Source organism: Cystoisospora suis, assembly GCF_002600585.1.
Source record: "Cystoisospora suis strain Wien I chromosome Unknown contig_342, whole genome shotgun sequence".
NCBI classification, from domain to species: Eukaryota; Apicomplexa; class Conoidasida; order Eucoccidiorida; family Sarcocystidae; genus Cystoisospora; species Cystoisospora suis.
In genome coordinates this window covers 36,383-53,845 of record NW_027153143.1, presented here as the reverse complement: position 1 = coordinate 53,845, position 17,463 = coordinate 36,383, and the positions used below count along the sequence as shown (strand labels likewise).

Genomic DNA, 17,463 nt, shown 5'->3' with positions numbered 1-17,463 from the left:
CAAGCTATCGTCGAAGGAGCGGGCCTCCTCGTACGGCAATAACTGACTATCCATTTTTTTTTTTTTGCGGGCTCGCACGTTCGGTCGTGCAGCTGCAGGAGCTTCGGTGTTCAAGAAGAGGAAGCAGTAAAGCAGCAATAGTTGAAGACGAAGCATAGTTCAGATAGCCGGAGGCAGAGGCTGCGGCTGGGCGGCATGAAATAACGTGTAAGACGACAAACAACGGTACTCGATATGCGGAAGTCTGTTGAGAATATCCTCGTGGGCAAGCGTCTGATTGAGGTCGTTGGAAAAATAGTACAGGATCAAAGATACCAGAGGAATCTCCGTCATTGTAACCATGATAGTGAGGCTGTCTCCATCGGTAACGTCGGCTGCAAGCACATCAGAGTGTGGCAGCGCGCTGATTCAGGAATCCAACTGGGCCCTGTTTGTGGCGAAACCCTGTTCACGCCATAGGAAGCCGGGGAGACACGGACAAAGTACTGGTGATCGTGATGTATATCTTCGCTCAGCTGGTGGGCAGAGGCAGTTTCCAAGTATAACTTATGGGGGTCGGCGCTCGGGGGAGTCACTGAATCTTCGATCAGTAAGCGACACTCACCGGTTGAAATGGGCAGAGTCGTGGACCAGTGCAAAGCAACATGCTCGGGGAAGCAAATGAAAACAGGCCGCTCCCTGAAAACATCTTCGCCCCTGAAGACCACCTGGGGGCGCACGAACGGCAGTGGAAATCACCGCACGCAAACTGAGGATAGGATCTCATTGTACGGCACCCGGGGTGGACAAAGTGTAACGAGCTTCCTCCTCAAGTATGACTGCTGTTTTACTTGTTCTCCAACACCGAAAAAGCGGAAGCGTCCGCACTGAAACCCTGGCTTGCAGTACTGGATGATGTCACTAGGGGGTACCTCACCTGCCAGGCGAAAAGAGCTGCGGGGAATCGCTTTATACACGCTGGCTGTCCTGGGTTGCGATCGAGAGCCGACTCGTATACCAATCGGAGTTTGTTCTCGGCGCCTAAGCACAGCAGAAGTGTCCACGCCAAGGAAAATCAGTTCCGGATTCTTCTAGACGGGTGGCATCGGGTTCCCACACACGGAGATAGACAGATAGTATAGCTAGCGAGAAGGTGCCGGAACAGCTGGAAGACCACAACGGCCTAAAGCGCTAGCAGTTCCCAGAATGGGGCGGGAGCTATAGGACAAAGAGTCAATCTGTTTCACCCGCAACACTAATTTACCGGCCATGCAGCGCTTCGATGCAGCAGTGCATTGTTAGTCGGAGGGGGGGCAGCCTACCGTGATCCAGCCTGACACACCAGTCGAAGTAAGTCCCGACAACATACTTCATCGGCAGGTGCTCCCGGATCGCCACCCTAAGGTTCGGTATGCGCCACTGAACGGCCTGAGGGAGATCTGCAGCAGCAGCACGGCAAGCATGCTCGAGGACTGCGACACCGTGAACAATGGTGCGCGGCAGCTCGCTGAAAGGCTACCGCAAACTCGGCGGGGAGCAGACGACGCCAGACGCTTTCTTGCTTCGCGGTTGAAAGGGGCTCTACTGCAGACCTCTTACTTGCGGCCTGAAGGCTTTGATCTTCGTCGCGGAAAACGGAGAGAGCACCGGGCTCTGGAGACCAGTCCCATAGTTTGCAGTCCCGCAGTAAGTCGCACGCTGTTTCAAACTGGGACCAGTCGACAACGAACCGAACGATCAGGTCCGTGTCGCGGTTCGTGTCGCATCGTCGACACAGCTCCCGTATCATGTACACGATCTGGTTCCTGGGCATCTGAAGTAACTGCTGACGGGATGTTGGGTTTCTCACGACGTCAGAGAAGCGCTTCACGATGTAGGAACACACTTGTCGTGACAGTTCCCTGTGATGAGCGACTTCCTCGTGCGTGAGGACCCGTGCGCAGTTCACTACGCTGAGCTGGTCCACAATTAACGAAACGCAATCCTCGACCGACAGGCAGTTGACCTCCAGGTTGCGTGCCTCTGCTAAAACCTGCAACCCAGTTACACACGTAGCCTGGGCGTCTTCTGGCGCCGACCAGTAAGGATTCTTCGACCGTGCTCACACCCGAGTTGTCAGTCGCGACACACACGCATCGCTTGCCCCTTCACCCCGAATCCCGACAGCCTGATTACGCCAGACCCCCTGGTTGTTGGGCTGAAGCTCTCCGCTGGCTACCCACCGGGTGGTGGCCTGCTGAAAACAGCATCATGCGGCACTTCCTCAAGCGGGCCGGGCAGACTTCTAGTGGCAGCAGCTACGGTGTATACTTACTTCAAGAATGATTTCCGGATCAGTCCCAGGTTCGATATCTGCGCCGTACATGCACCGTATCAGGTGCTGAACGACAACCCATCTCTGTTGAAATTCAATCCGCTTCGCTGTTTCGGGGCCGCAAAAAAGTCTCTTGAAATACTCGCTGCACGCGGCCAAAACACTCTGGTGGGCCCTCAGTTCCTGAAGTAGCGCCCAGAATAGAAGAGAGACCAGCTTTGAGAGGCTCCCTTGCAGAAGGAGCTGGTCCCCCAAGTGCCGCACCCCGAAGTGGTACTGAGCCCCCAGTCGGTGGTCCCCGGTTTCAGCACAAAAGAAGCAAGGCTTGTAAAAGATAGACTGGACGGCTGTCAGCGGCGCCTCCGCTAGCGTCGGGGCATACACAGGCCCCCACTCTCATGGTGTCAACCTCGTTCAGCGCTAGCTGCAGCAGGACACTCCTTTCCTGATTTGGACTGGTGGAATAATTGGGCAATGTCGTCTCTCCAAACACAACGCTGCAGTGCAATTAGCACGGAGGGCATGACTTCCTGCCGCAGAAGGAGATGGCAGACCTGCTACTTAAGGCGAGGTGCGATATACAGTAGCACTTCCCGGTTCAGTTTTTAGTCCCTCTGCCGTATACTTTTCGCACGTAGTCGAAGGGAGACAACCGGCGCTGTCGCTTTGTCGCTCGCAGATGTGCTCTGCCTCTTCAATTTCTGTCCTGTCGTCCCGAGCCCGGGGTAACCCGCTGCTGGAGATGTCACCTGCAGCGGAACCGAAGTGCTGTGCTAACTTCTGCGACACGTGCACTGTGGACCGTGGCCAGCTGACTGACAACATTTCAACTGACTGCGAGCGTGGCGGCAGACAAATAGAAGTTAGGTCAGGGCGCTCTCCGGGCTTGTTTCCAAGTCTCCGAACTTCATGTTGGTTTCCAGAGAAGTTCCCTGATCTGTCCGCACAGTGACTGGCAGTGGGGGTGGCAAGCAGCGCAGACATACTTTGTTCTCAGCTACGATGACAACATCGAAGAGAGGCTCGAAAGCGGGGTCGGTCAGCAGCCGATAGACACTTTGTTGAAATGTGCGAAGACGAGCAAGAGAGTTGGTTTGTTTTGCTTGGCGCGACGAGAGGTGAGTGCCACCTTCAAGTGTGGCGCCCACCACTACCCCGGCCGACTGCGGATGCATCATTCCGGTGTGTGATAGGCAAGGGAGGAGGCAGGTCGGACGTAGAATACACACAGAAAGAGCTTTCACTCGCCAAGCGGTCTCGACAACTGCGTCTCCAAACCTTTTTGAAAGGGCCTGCGGCGTCTTAGTTCCTAGTTTGTTGCCTGCGCAGGCCCTCTGCGACCAGTTAATTAGTTGCACGCACAGCGGCGCGGGGCACCGATACAGCGCCAAATCTTTGCCGAATGCTGCCCCCGAAGCCTGAACCCTAAACGCGGACGTGAAGCTGGCTGAAAGAAAGAACGACACTCTAAGGGCATTAATGTAGGTGGGTCCTGATCTGAGGCAGGCCTGCGCGCAACCCTGGACGAGACGGAAATATCACTTGCCTACGGTTCCAGGACCGCTTCTCGCGCTTCCGGAGGGGAGACAGGGTTGCGCCGGGCAAGGGCGGTCGTCAGTCTGAGAAGGGCAGGAGGCCTAGGCCTCAAAAGGCGTTGCTAGTGCGTCTAGATGACGATCGGTAGGCGAGACCCCACCTCAATATAGTATGACCTTTCTATGCGAAGATGTCAATTTCAGTGTGCGGCGGCCCCGTGCATGCCCCGGCACACCAGCTGCACATGCGCGCTTTCGCCGACGTCCTGGTTGGAGGGTTCTCAAGAACAGCGTAGGCCGCCGGTCAACCCCGCTCTTGTTGGCTCCTGGGTAGTGCGTGTCCGGAGCTTTTGGAATGGGTGAAGTGTCTGTGGAGGGACGCCCAACAGGAGTCTGCAAGTTCATACACTAGGCCGGGTTCTTCCTCGCAGTGTACATCGTGCCGTGATTCCTGATTGTTGTCAACACCCGCTGGCTCAACAGTCTGCATCTGTTGCAAGTTCCGACACCACAAATGCTGGCCAGCGCTGTTTCCCTTACCGGGCCCGGGCAGCGTACATTGATGTCAGTGCTTGTGTGCGCTCAGGATGAGCTGCTGTCGCCGAATAGCTAACTGGCTGTAGAGCGGTGCGATCAGCTTTCCTTTCCTGCTAACTCCTAGCCCCTCGAGGCACTCCATATGCATGACGGCTATCGCAATAGAAACCAACAAGGTCCACTCGGCAGCTCAAGTGACCTGATACTGAGGGGCAGCCATGTCGTAGAGTTCACGGGTGGAGCGGGACCAGGTCTTGATTTCTCCGATAGATGAGATGATTCATCAGGTTTTAGCTCAGAAGAGAAGGGAAACTGAGCTAAAATTCATGCCGACAAAGACCAGATGATGATAGGCGACTGATCACGAGCACGTTATGTTATCGGCGGTCGTTCCCGGCGAATTTAGCCAGGACGACGGGTTCTTCGCTTAGTTTTCTTTTTCCGGCCATCCGGGCTGTTGGTGGGGAGAGAGATCAAAAATTCACCCTTCACTTTTACTTTGTAAACCCAGCTGTGTCTCCACTGGTCTCTCGTCCGTCTTGGCCTTCGATGCACACACACACACACACGACACGGATTCTTATCGGTTTCTCGCGCAACTCGGCACGTCACTGAACGCCCAAGCTATCCTTTCGTTCAGTCAGTCGGTATCGCCCATCTCCACGCTTTTTTCCCTTCTGAACAAGAACTGCAATCTAAGACTGTTTACTGTCGCCGAGCCAGGCGTGAAGCTAACGCGTCTGCCTCCTGCTTCCTTACGAAGTCATAAGCACTCAACACTCTAACGCTTGCTTCTCGCCACTGCCCAAGGTTCCTTTTCTGGTGAAAGGCTAAGACTATAACACCTTCTTGGCAAACCCGCTAAATCGTTGCACGGTTCTACGCTTTCTCAAATTGAGAGTATTGCCGTCCGCGGTGAACATTCCTCGTCCAGTCATCGTTTGGTTACAGTATCTCCAGCCAAGAGAATCCTTGTAGGTTACTCGTATGTCACATCCTCGTACGCATTATATATGTTATCCGTTAGACATGGTCTACGCGTTCTACATTGTTCCCTTCCTCCCTTTCCCGACGGAGCAGCCGGGCCAGACTCTATCCTCTGACCTTCCCCGGGCGAGTTGCCGTCGTCCGCCTGCAGTCCGGTAGTTCCGGCACCTCTCCTCTTCAGACACAACGTTATCAGGGATTAACTGTAGAAGGGGCGATACCGGAGCCCCCTCGGCAACCGCAGCACGCATATGAGTGTCTAAGATTTGCCGTCGCCAAGACGGTGCCTCGTTCTCCGTTGGTCGGTCCCTTGGTTTGCTTGGGCTCTCGCTTGTCCAAGTCGGCGCCTTGAGGACCGCCGGCCGGATCCCCTCTTCTAGCTCTCTCTCCACTACCTCCGCGGCATCTCCCTTTCGGTCGTCGCTATGAGCTTCATCGTTTGGTATTGCCGTCTCCCCATCTCCCCACATCCTCTTCTGCTGGGCTCAACACACACGGACACTGCGACACTGGCAACTAATGTTGACGCCTGCAATTGCCAGCAGCGGTTGAAACCTCAGAAACCAATGTCAGCTGGGCTGCTGTCACACAACGACGGTAGACACCTAGGAGTTGCTAAAACGTCTGCCCTTTCCCAACTAGTGCCCAGAGCTGCTTCGGCCCGAGTGAGACAGCCATTCTCCCGGGTGAAACGCCGCAACAGTCCCCTCCTAGCCACATCGCGCTGCATATTTGTAATGAGTACGGCTTTCAGTCCGCAAGAATCGACAGGAGGCGGCTAAAGCCTCTTTGGTATCGTCGCGTTCGGCAGCGTGTTGCCTGACCGACATAACTAACCGAGCCCTTCCCGTCGATGGTCTAGGTGTCTCATCCGTGCTACGGGTACCTGACAGCCCGCTGCGCTCTACTATGGCGGGCCCCGATCTGGTCAGCTGCGCGAGTTGCAGGTATCGACAGCGTTCGCCCCGAGTGCAATGAAGCTTCGTTTCCAGTCGCGGCTCTACTCAAAAAAAAGTGTCCCCACATAATAGTCTTCGACATGTTTCTACTACTTTTTCTTGTGCCCGCGTCGTCAGACTCAACAGCGACGAGGAAACGCCACAGCATCGACCTCGCTAGGGAAGCCGTGCTGATGACCGCGGCCGCTGTGATCACGTGGCGGCCATTTGAAATCTTTCACTGGGTCTGGTCGCACAAGTTTCCCTTTTCAATTCTCTGTGCGTACTTTATACGTTTTGTTTCCGAATTTTCGCGGGGCTTGGAGCGGGACGCTGTGGCCTGTGGTGGTCGAAATGTACTCGCTTGTCGCTGGCCGGTCGAGGGACGGATCGAGTGAGCAGCTTTTCAATGAGGAACGGGCCCCGTGGCAAAACTGAACTCGGCCTTGGCGCTTCCCCTTTTACCGATTTGTCTCGTTTTTTCCGTATCAGCTTTCCATGTATGTCTTCATATTCCTTGGCAGTTGACTGCCGCGCCTGCTTTGTGTCATGGGTGTCGACAGGTTTTTCGTTCGGCTGTCAGCTTTCTAGCCGTAGCCGGTTTAGGTCTTTCGCGGAGCTGTCTGTGGTCAGTTCGTAACCGTCTCTCCCGAATTTTGGTTGCTCTACTTTTCTGAGGCATCGCTGGCTTCAGATGAGCGGCCAATTTGCGCAGGGAGCTTGTCTTTTCCTAGCGGCTGAAGCGTTTGTTGGCTTCTCGGGTATCGATTCACCGTGCTTTTCTGCGGACCACTCACTCCCCAGCTATCCCGGGCCCTTTGTTTTTTTTCCATTCTTTTGGTGCTGAGCAGCGCCGCCATTCTTTCTGCTTTATCCGTGTTTCCGATGCTGCGCGAAGTGTTTTAAGCGACATCACTTTGTGTCGGGTTTACCGCATCGCTTCAGCAGTCAGGCCTTTTGTATTAACACATTTGGCTACCGTCTAGGGAGAGAAGTGGCAGGCTATTCTACTCAACTGCGCTCCCGACACCCGCACCGCAGTTACGGCCATTCACTCCTTCACCACGCGGGCACTCTGCCCTGTGTCTGCATTTCTTTCAACGCGAAGAGCTGTCCAGGCCGGCGTCGCAGCAGGTGTCGGCACCGTGCCATTTCTGGTGACAGGGGCCGCGAGAGGACAAGCTTCTCGTTTTCTCCATCTGGTGGTGGTAAAGGGTTTTCTTCTTTTCCTGACGTTCCTCCGGCTCCTTGTAGCTGACACGCCTTTCCCTCCGCCGAGTGATGCCAGAAAGCCGCGTACGCTACGTCTCACGTGTCGAGCATCGTGTGAGTTTGTTATGTTTGGGAATCCCAGGCAGGTCACCCTTTCTGGACTCGGATGGCGTATTGGACCTATTACGTACAGGGGCCTTCCACGTGCAGCGCCCGGTCTGCATGACACTCTAGACAGCTGTTACTGATTTGAGCATATACAGAACGTCGGACGCAATGGACATACGCGTCTCGCGAGGCTCTCCACCTGTCTGGGAGGGGTCTACATACCCAGACGAAATGGACCTGCGGTGGTCTTCCGAGCAAGAAAGAGACCGTGCCAAGGAACTTCGGCTAAAAGAGGACCTTGCTGAAATGCACAGCCATCTGGTGAAACTCAAGTAAGCATGTATTCCGGTGTCTCTCTAGCTTGCGCACTTACGACTTTTGGCTGTCTTTCTGTCGGTGCATACGTATGTGGGTGGAATGGACCTGGGGGCTCGGTTGAGGACAGGGACAACGCCGCTCGGATTAGGAGTTTTTCCCTAAACCTGTTCAGGCACAGAGCGTCAAGCGGGCGAGACGCTTGGCTTGAGTCCCTTTGTTCCGTAGTCGCGTATTTTTGAAGTGTGGGCACCGGGACACGAGTGCAGGTGTTTGTCGTAAGGGGCAGCCATTCCTGGTGTCAGAGCGTTGGGCTGTGGCCTAGTTTAAAACGGATTTCGCGGGAACGGTATGTTCCGTGCAAGTTCAGAACCTCAGACGTCTGGTGGGCAACGTCTGAGGTTTGGACTTGCAGTTCGTTCATCCTCGGGGATTTGGGACCGCGAGAAAACTCGTACCAAACAGTCGCGCGGCTGGCAAGCCCCGCGCCCCGGCGCCTTCTTCTTGGGGGACAGGGGAGTGTAGTTTTTTGTGTTTTCGGATGGCCGTACATATTCTTTTTCACTGCCTATACATATGTGTGGTGAAAAGCAGGTCCTGTTTGTGTTCGTCTGCTTCGCGGTTCGGCGAAACGAGTAGCGTCTCCTGAAAGACGGAAACTCCTCCAACTTTCTGCGTAAAGGTCAACACTGTCCACGTGCTCTGTAGGTGATGGTTTGGATGTGGCTTTGGCAGGTGGCCGCTGAAAATGAAAGTCTAAGAGTAGCCGTAATCGGGAAAGGAGAGAAAAGGCTGTCGCAGCTCAGAAGAGTAGTTAGTTGTACGTCAGTGCTCACGCCTTCCCGGTTGGCTGGGGGAGTAAGGGCACTGCCGTGCTTGGCTGACGCTTGCAGATGTGGGTGAGGCGAGGGCTGTCTTTTATTTCTGTACTGAGTAGCGGTGTCGGGGTTCAAGCGTTCTGACATTCAAGACACAGAGGATGTGCCGGTTTCGGCAGGAGATTGAATGAGGTGTTTCTGAGTCGTCTGCGTGTGTCAGGGAGGGCTAGTTGTGGGGACAAGTGTTGCCAGCTTCTCTGGTGTGTTTTTTTGCAGAAAGATGAATCATTTCCTGGAAGCGGAAAACACGGATTTGAAGAATCGTTTGTTGTCACAACTGGTATGGTCCTCGCGCTGAATTTCTGTCTTGTTTACAAAACGTGCTCATGCGGTGTTCGGTCTTGTTTGCGACGAGCCGTGATCGTTGGGGGTTCCCCGATGGCACGGGGCCTTGCGTTTTGAGAGTGAAGGACTTTGGAACTTGTTTCGGTCTGACTTCGTCACGTAGATTTGGGCGTCTACGTTTCACGTGGCTGCCCTTGCAGTATAAAGCGGTTTCACGGCGTACGCCTATCCTGCACGGCAGCGGCAGAAGGNNAGGATTCTTAGTGTCGGCAGAAGGAGTAAGGCCAGACCCTTCGAAGACGGCACCCATTGTTGACTTCCCTGTCCCGAAGGACCTGAAAGGTGTACGATCCTTCCTGGGTATCGGTAGTTATTACCGCCGTTTCATCCGTGACTACGCACGGACAGCGGAACCGCTGCAGCGGCTGTTAGCTACAGGTGCTCGATTCACCTGGGGAGTCGAGCAGGAGAAAGCTTTCTCCAATATCAAGCGTGCTCTAGTGAATGCCACACTGATGGCCCATCCTGAACCGGGTAAACCCTTCCTGATTGACTGCGATGCTTCGGTCTTGGGTTTGCCTTTGTTTCTCCATGGAACTTTCTTCAATGCGTAAGCCGACGCAGGTCAGTGGTCCATTCCGGTGGTCGCTCTGTGTATAGAGTGGTATGCCGTTGTGGGTGCCCGTGCGGTCACACCTAGGCTTGCGCGACTGTAGGCCGGAGTCCGTTTTTGGGTCCACGGTTCAGAACGTAGGAGAACTATAGAGAGAAAACAGGGCTGCCTAGCTCGCAGTACGTCTCTTCCTCGCAAGATCGACTTGCACGCCCATGCTTCTGTCTGTGCCACTCAGGATCGTTATCCAGATGCGGCAGAGATTCGGAACCTGGCGCGACACTATGGACCTCGCTTGGCGGGGAATTTTACCGATCTGGTGGATGAAAACAAGTATTTGAAAGTCAAGCTGCAGCAAGCCCATCGCGAGGAAGCTCGAGCGAACACGCGTCTGTCCATGCTTGCGGATGGTCTCCGAGCGAAAGAGCAGAGAGAGTTCACAAGGAGCTTGGCGGCCGACGCTCTGTATACGCCTCCTGAGAGGCAGAAGTTTTTAGAGTTAACTGATTCTCACGCGGGATCAGACGCAGACGAGACCACTATACCAGGAAGTATGAGGTTACAGCTCAAGGACGAGCCCGGGCGTCCGAGAGCAAGGTTGAGAGACGGCAAGCACGTGCGGCTCCACGCAATGACAGACGAACACTGCCAGTGCACCGAGAAACTTCAGGAGCTGATGGATTCTTTGGACGACAACTTGCAAAGCTACGAAAGAGGGGTATGGCAGATGCAGGTCAATGTCCTCGAGGACGAGAGAAACGAACTTTCTATGAAGTAAGCAGAAATTTATCGACTTCTTTCGACTTTTCTGGCCTCCAAGGGGATCTGTCGCGCTGCGGTTTTGTGCCTGGCCTGAGGCGGTTTGGCGTGTGTGCGTCTGTGTACGTGGCTCTCGTGCGACGCTTGGCGGTATGTTCGCATACGTGTCGGAAGTGAAACTCTTAGTTCCGCGTGTAGCTCGAGGTCGGGCGCACTTCAGTTGAGCGTAGGTGTAGGAATGGCAGGGGAACTGCCACCGGTAGTGCCGATTTCCCGTTCCGCTTCCTTGACTTCCGTTTCTAACACTGGACGGAGCGTCCGAGCCACCATCCGTCTCTCATCGTTTGCCTGACGTTGTGCTAAGCACAGAACATCTCTTTCTTTTTCGCATGCTCTGTATTTGTTCCTGAATCGCGTCCTCCTGAGCACGGGGAAGGACTGCAGGCGGCGCAGCCGCGGAGCGTGCTGCTGCCGAAATAGTAATGGTGACCAGCCCCCGGTTCGCGCTGCTTGTTCTGCTGAGATTTTGCACTACACACTGTAGTCCGTGGAAAAAGGAAGGCAGTTCAGTCACACATAAAAATCCTTATTCATAGGACCTCTGACGCACAGGCGGTGATTTCTCTTTCTGGGACTCGGAAGTTCTCAGAAAGGGATGAAGTTGCCGCCAAGTAGCGTGTGCCTCACAGATTTCCGCCATCCAAATCAGCGCCTTGTATGTTCGCAGGATTGCCGTGCCTGGGGTCTGACGCACACAGTACAGAACGCCTTGCGGAGGGGTGAATGCGTAGCACGTGACATAGAAGGAGGACTTGACTGGATCTCCCGGATCGTGGCGCGGGCATGGCGACTGCGTGGCTCGTCGCACGAGCCGAGTAACCCCTTGTGCTTCACTTACGTTGTGACCGTTTCCGTTTTGGGGAGGTTGCGAGAGAAAGATGAACAGTGAGGGGAATCATGCATCGGTACACGATTCTTCTTTTTCTTTGCTTTGGCACAAGGTAGTCGCACGAGCGTGCATTAGCTGGCCAAGTGTAGGCACGGAAAAGGATACGTCATTGACGGCGTGGTTTATTTGCAGGGTTGTCTCGCTCCGGCAGCGCCTGGCAGAGGTTCAGTCACGGATTATGGGAGATCCTTTTTTGAGCGCGAAATTTGTGGAAACTTGCACCGCCAACGTGCCCACCTCAAGCCTCCATGCGCAACTGCAGGACACATCCGCTCGCCTTGCTCTTGCAGAGGTACGCTTAGACAACCAAGACGCTGACAAAGTGTGTGTCTCTCCTTAAATGAACTCAGTCTTTGCCCATATGCTTGGACATCTCCGGGCTTCTGAGTATTTTCGTCTGTTCGTGTGCTTCCTGGCAGACAGAACGGTCGCTGCCATCTTGCTCCCTTGTCACTACATGGCTCGGGCTCAGGGCGTTGTACTTGCGTTGGTGGGCGCGGTGAGGTGGTTTCTACGTTCATCGTGATAAACCGACTTGGCATTGCGCAACGTCACTTTCTTTCCCCCCGTCAGGGGCGGTGATGAGCTTTGCCTCTCCGTTTCTCAGCCGCTGCACGCGCGCGTCCGTATGTCCTGGATAACAAGTGCCTCTACCCTACAAGGGGAGACGCATGTGTCAGTGAGACGAATAATTCTCCCTGTACGTTTTCTTTGTTTTGACGTCTGTTGTTCGGCAGTGCTGTCCCTACTGCTTCTTCGTTACGTACGTTGCGTTTTATGCGTAGTGGTTGGGTGTGCGTTTTCTTGTTTTTCCTGCCTGTCTGTGTGTGCATTCGTACGTCGCCTGTGAAGGCTCTACTGATAGTGACACGCATGCTTCTCTCAGTCTGTATTTTTGCACCCAAGGCCTATTGGCTTTGTGGTTGGTCCATCACGTCGACCTGGACCCAGATATGTGTGGACCTTCGGCTCGTCGGGGAGCTGCAGTGATGCTTGAACGTTGGTATCCGTCTGTTTGTTTGGCTTACTTGTAGGACGTGAACTCGGAACTGGAGCGCCGACTGGCCTTTGAACGCAGTATTTCTCGGAGCTGGCAAACAAATCTACGTGCCATGCAGCGCGAAGTAAGAGACAGCCGCTGTTGTAGTGTCGCGTTCTCAGCAGAAGAGCGTTTGTTTTTATTGGCAGCGTGACCTCGTCTGGCTAGCGGACAAAGTTGTGTTCAATCGTGTCAATAGCGTCACCACTTCTCTCGATGTAAAAGCCATAGACTGTATGACTTTCTGGGTCTGGAGAGGTGCCTGCGCTTGCTGACGCGTACTGGCTTTGGAGTGGAAGGTCGCTCCCGAGTAGTCTACAATCACTTCACTCAGTGAGTCGAAGTGCTACATTCTGGCTTTCAGGAACGCTGGGCTCTTCTCGAGCGATGCTGTCCAGCTGAAAAGTGTATGAAGTCGTCCGATGCCAGCTTTCTCCATGGACGTCGCAAACCATCAAGACCTGCGCTTCCCAGAAAATGATTGCTTGTGTGTCTGGAGTGGTTGAGGGGCGCCTCTGTGCGAGTGTATTCTTCTGGCTGCGTGTATTTCTGTTCGCGAAAGTTCTCGTTTGCTGGGAAAAAAGGAGAGCTCCGGTTCCACGCTTGTGTCTCGCGCGTTCACAGCTCCGGGATCACCTCGCAGATCTTGCAGTGGCTTCTCGAACAAGCGGTATGCGATGTGATCTGTTCCGCGGGGAAGTTCTTCAAGCAGGGCAGGCAGCGGCCCAACGCGAAGTTGGAGGCATGACTCGGTCCGAGAGAGAATCACTGCGATTGCTTAGGCAGGCGCGGTCTCGGATCGAGGCTGACGCGAAAAGTGAGTCCAGTCAGCCCGCTTCCGTCGAGTGCAGTTCCGAGTTGTCCGGTTTCTAGCTCGTGCGCCTCCGCTTCCTACTCCTGAGGAGAAGCGCGTGATGCTTAGACTTGCCACTGCCATGTCCCACACACCGGCGCTGCCTGCGATCATTCTGTCGAGCGAAGACCAGTTGTTTGAGCTGACAGGTGGGGGGATCTGGGCACGGTGCGCTTGTGGGGGTTTTTCCTCAGTAGAGGGAGGGACGCGTTGCGGCTGGCGTTTATACAACGATGTTTATGGCTGAAAACGTAGTTGAGGTATTTATCTTTCTGCGTTTGCGTAACGGGTACACTTCAGTGCACGAACCTCCACCGGTATCCGCACGGTAGCTGGTCTGTTTGTCGGGCAGCGGGTCACGGGCAGCACCGGTACAGACCTTCGGGATTGTAATCACCTTCGCGGATTTTTGGGTGCTCTCGTCACAGGGCTGGAGGTCTACTCGTCTCGCGTCGCGGCTTTGGAGAAAGAAGTCAAAGATCTACGGGTTAGGCTAAGCGAAGTTCTCGCGCTGGATGCAGGGGCCCGAGCCGCTAAAATGAGAGCCCTCAGCCCGCCTACGTCGGAAAGCGATGTGTCGTCCAGTTCAGATGCTAGCTTACCAAGTGGCTCTAGCAGCCGGTCTTCTCTGTCGTCATGAATCCACACCACGAGAACTGTGTCCTGCAACACCTATTCGAGGCGATGAGGCAGGCATAATGGCTCGGGGTTCGTTAACAGCTAGTGCGAATCGGTTTTGTGGTCGAGCTGCAACTACTTCTGCACTCTGCAAAGCTGTCCTGGCACTCCGTCGTGTGGTCAACACCTTCGAGTGTTCCTGTGCTACCCGGAAGCAGGTGCCGGATGGGCTTCACCTGCCCCGGTATGCACGTTGGGAATGGCTGGGAAGGGACGGGACGGGGGACGTAGTCTCGTGTTCGTGTGTGGCTATTGTCTCCTCTGGTTTTGTGTTACATCTACTTGTCAAGAAAAGCCGTACTACATGCCGTACGTGGCGCTCGGTGGCGGCCAGTGCGGTGGGCTGGGCGTCTGTCAGTATGCGGTGTAAATCGGAGATGACTGTACGGAGCTAACTGCTCCAGGACCGAGGGTCCTTAGTTTATCGAGAAACAGGACCGAGACGGAACGCCTGCCTGTACTTTCTAGACGTAACTCTAGCAAACTAACATGGTTACTCGTATTCCTTCGAGGAAGTTTTTCAGAAGAAACATGTACGTTTCTTTGCGTGTGAACCTGCCGTTTGTCTTTCTGCCTCAAGTGCCGGGCTACTTCCCGTCTTTGCCCTCGCTAGTTGGCAGTGTCGCTCTGCTATGCAGATTTTTGAACTTCTCTGGATGTTTTTCTTCTGTAGTGTTCCTGAATCTGTTTAGAGCAAACTGTGGCATGCCGCAGTACGTTCGTCCAATGTCCGTACGCTTACGTGCTACAGTGGGGTTCTCCAACAGTGAAGAGTGTTACGCACATAGCGGGAGGGTGGAGAAGCAGCTGGTTTAGACGGTTGCTGTTGGAGTTGTTCCGGTTGCACACGACTCGCGACAACTCGTGGGAGGGGGTGTCTTGCGTCGCGGCGTCTGTACGGAGCCAGGAGTCGTCACGTGCAAGTCTCGAGGGGGTGAAGCCAAGTATGGGCCAGCGTGCTTGTTTTACGTGACCGTGTCTCCATCACTGCACTTTTTGCGCTAAAGAAGGGGAAGTGAGGGGGCAGGGGGCTGCAGCCTTTCGATCCGTGTTGCCTGGACGGAGGAATGGCATTCCACGGAGTTTTTGATTTGCGTCCTTTCTGATTGCTGGCTGGGGGCTCGGTTGGAAGCACATAGAACTCTCGGGCTAGTGAGAAGGTTGTCACTCGTTTCGTTTGTGTAACAAGTGGTACGTTTTTTCCGCTGTGCCAGTATTGTCTCAACAGTTTCTTTCTTTTCGTCTTCGCAAGAGACTCAGTATAACGTTGAAGGCATGGATGAGACAACTCAGGATTGTCCAAGACTTCCAGACGGGCGAGTTGTAGTCCAACGATGAGTAGACGGAAGTAGGCAACATCGCAGCGGTGGAATTAGCTGCAAAGACGTCACACATCTATAGACGCCGCTTTATACACCTGTACCTCCTCCGGCGCATTTGGTCAACTCCTGGTCAGCTGTCTTCTTTGTTGCTTGTGTGTGACTGCTGTGTGTTGCATGCATTCTCGCCACTGCCCTTTCGCCTCGGATATACTGCTACTTGCTTCTCCGGCCGCGGTGATGAAAACGCCGTCTCACGTCTTCGGCTAACAAATCTTCCCCATTCTTTTCTCCGTGCGTTTTTCTGCTCGGCAAACGCTTTCGGTACTCGGCTCCCTTCTGTTATGTCCGTTTCTTTGTGATGTACGTGTTCTCCATGCCTGCTCTTTCGCTTTTGTTGATTTCTAACGCCCTCGGCTTCTTGGCGCGGGTATTTGCCTCTACCGCGGACCTGTCTCGCTTTCGCGGATGATTGCTGCTGTTTGCTCTCCGGTTGCTTCGTCTGTCTGCGTCGTCGTCCGCTTTCTTGTGATCTCTGCGCGTCTTCGCACCTCTTTCCAGCTGCATAACACAACACTTGAAGAAGGTTCGGCCCGGCTTACTGCATGGGCGGCGGGCCGGTCTGCGGCGCAGTGCATTCCACCAGAAGATACCGTATCAACCCTGGCTGCGGCTGCCGCTGGGAATATATATCACTCAGGCTTGCTGGTGGCTCGTCAAGTGCTTGCAGATAGGTTGGTGTATCACCGCGCTTTGGATGAGATTCGGTCGCGTAGGGAAGAACTTCGGGATGAGGCGCTGGTGCAGGGCGACAAGTCGGTTGCGGATCCACCACACTTGCAGGCTTACAGTGGCTCTCTTCAGAAGGCTATAGCCAGAGAACTGGTGTCGCGGAGGACTGAGAATGTCCTCGCAGATATACGGAAGCGCGAGGTCAAAAAACTCACGCGCAGTATCCAAGACAGAGGGAAGATAAGTAGCAAAGCGGAGTTCTGGGAGGAAGGGGATGGAGACGCAGAAGGGAAGGGAGCGAAAAAAGGGAAGAAACGTGGGGATGGAGTCAGTTCGCTGTCCGGTGAGGATGAGCGAGCGGAGGCTAAAAGTGATGACGATGAGAGCGTAGAAGAGGCAGAAGTCGTTCGAGTTCGACTACCCGAAGATGCCTGGTTTTTAGACCGCGATCGCCAACTCGTGAGGGAGGTGCAGCTTCTTAGACGCTTGGCGGGCCAGAGAAGCAGCGCCGGCATTTGCCCGGCTTTCGCGGAAGCAATGCGTCCGAAGGACAGGAAAAGGGGAGCAACAGCGGAATCAACTGGCGCAGAGTCGCGAGACAAGAGGAATCAAGAATCCGAGGAGGCGAAGAAGTCGGAATACAGGAAGGAAAAAGTGAAGGAGGAGGTCGACCGCAGAGAAATGGGTGCGTTAGAGGAGGAGAAGCGTATACGGGAGAGGGTAAAGCTCGAAGACGAACTGAAACGTTTGAGAGCAGAAACCAAACGGGTTGCACGTAATCTGGAGGAGGATGAGGAGCTATCAAGAACGAAGATCAGGGAGGAGAGAGAGCTCATGAAACGACGGCTCGAGCTGGAGCTAGACGATATGCGAAGAAGGCTGGAAGATGAACGACAAGTTTTGCGGCAGAGGATGGAGGAAGAAGAGAAAAGAAGGAGGGAGGACTGGGCAAGGGAGGAGGAGCGCTTGCGTCGTTTGAGAGAAGCGCAGAAGGAAGAGGAAGACGCCTACTTAAAGCTTAGGGAAGAGAGGAGGAGGAGGGAGAAGGAGGAGGAAGAGAAGCGAAGGGAAGATCGGGCTAGACTGCTTCGTGAAGAAGAGGAAGAAAGAGAGAGAAGAAGAGCCGAGCTAGCCAGGGCAGACGAAGAAGAGAAGTCCAGACGTGAGGCCAGGCGGAGGCAAGAGGAACACGAAGAGGAGATGAGGTGGCGGAAAAAGTTGGAAGACGAAGAGGAAGAGAGAAAAAGGAAGCGGAGGATGGAAGAGGAGGAAGAGAGACAACGGAAGCAGAGATTCGCCGAAGAGGAAGAAAAGAGAAGAAAGCAGAGGCTAGAGGAGGAGGAGGAAGCAGAGAGAAGAAGACAGAAGAAGCTTCAAGAGGAGGAGGAAGAAGAAAGAAGACGAAAGCAGAGGCTAGAAGAGGAGGAGGAAGA

At 54.4% G+C, this 17,463-nt stretch overlaps 3 protein-coding genes across 3 annotated transcripts in view; 1 reads left to right on the top strand and 2 right to left on the bottom strand.

The window, feature by feature from the left end:
- Window positions 1-159: 159 nt before the first annotated feature.
- On the bottom strand, window positions 160-3,471 carry CSUI_000867 (btb poz domain-containing; the record flags this gene model as incomplete). The annotated part of the gene is made up of 7 exons (XM_068061074.1): window positions 160-374; window positions 605-707; window positions 917-1,020; window positions 1,302-1,418; window positions 1,579-2,035; window positions 2,294-2,476; window positions 3,280-3,471. 7 exons carry the CDS (start codon window positions 3,469-3,471, stop codon window positions 160-162), a joined length of 1,371 nt encoding a protein of 456 aa, XP_067926948.1.
- Window positions 3,472-4,597: 1,126 nt separating this feature from the next.
- Window positions 4,598-6,031, bottom strand: CSUI_000866 (uncharacterized protein). The gene is made up of 2 exons (XM_068061073.1): window positions 5,574-6,031; window positions 4,598-4,909 (listed from the first exon to the last, which is right to left on the bottom strand). Exons 1-2 carry the CDS (start codon window positions 5,820-5,822, stop codon window positions 4,847-4,849), a joined length of 312 nt encoding a protein of 103 aa, XP_067926947.1. The 5' UTR covers window positions 5,823-6,031; the 3' UTR covers window positions 4,598-4,846.
- A 296-nt stretch (window positions 6,032-6,327) lies between these two features.
- The window catches only part of CSUI_000865 (camp-dependent protein kinase regulatory), a 35,582-nt gene continuing 24,446 nt past the window's right edge, over window positions 6,328-17,463 (top strand). Inside the window, exons 1-8 of the mRNA XM_068061072.1 lie at window positions 6,328-7,942; window positions 9,020-9,083; window positions 9,940-10,475; window positions 11,542-11,701; window positions 12,444-12,533; window positions 13,073-13,265; window positions 13,730-13,788; window positions 15,860-17,463. The exon at window positions 15,860-17,463 is cut by the window's right edge and continues 665 nt beyond it. Of these exons, the coding sequence (XP_067926946.1) occupies window positions 7,779-7,942; window positions 9,020-9,083; window positions 9,940-10,475; window positions 11,542-11,701; window positions 12,444-12,533; window positions 13,073-13,265; window positions 13,730-13,788; window positions 15,860-17,463 (2,870 nt within the window). The 5' untranslated portion in view covers window positions 6,328-7,778. The remainder of the gene's footprint in view (window positions 7,943-9,019; window positions 9,084-9,939; window positions 10,476-11,541; window positions 11,702-12,443; window positions 12,534-13,072; window positions 13,266-13,729; window positions 13,789-15,859) is intronic.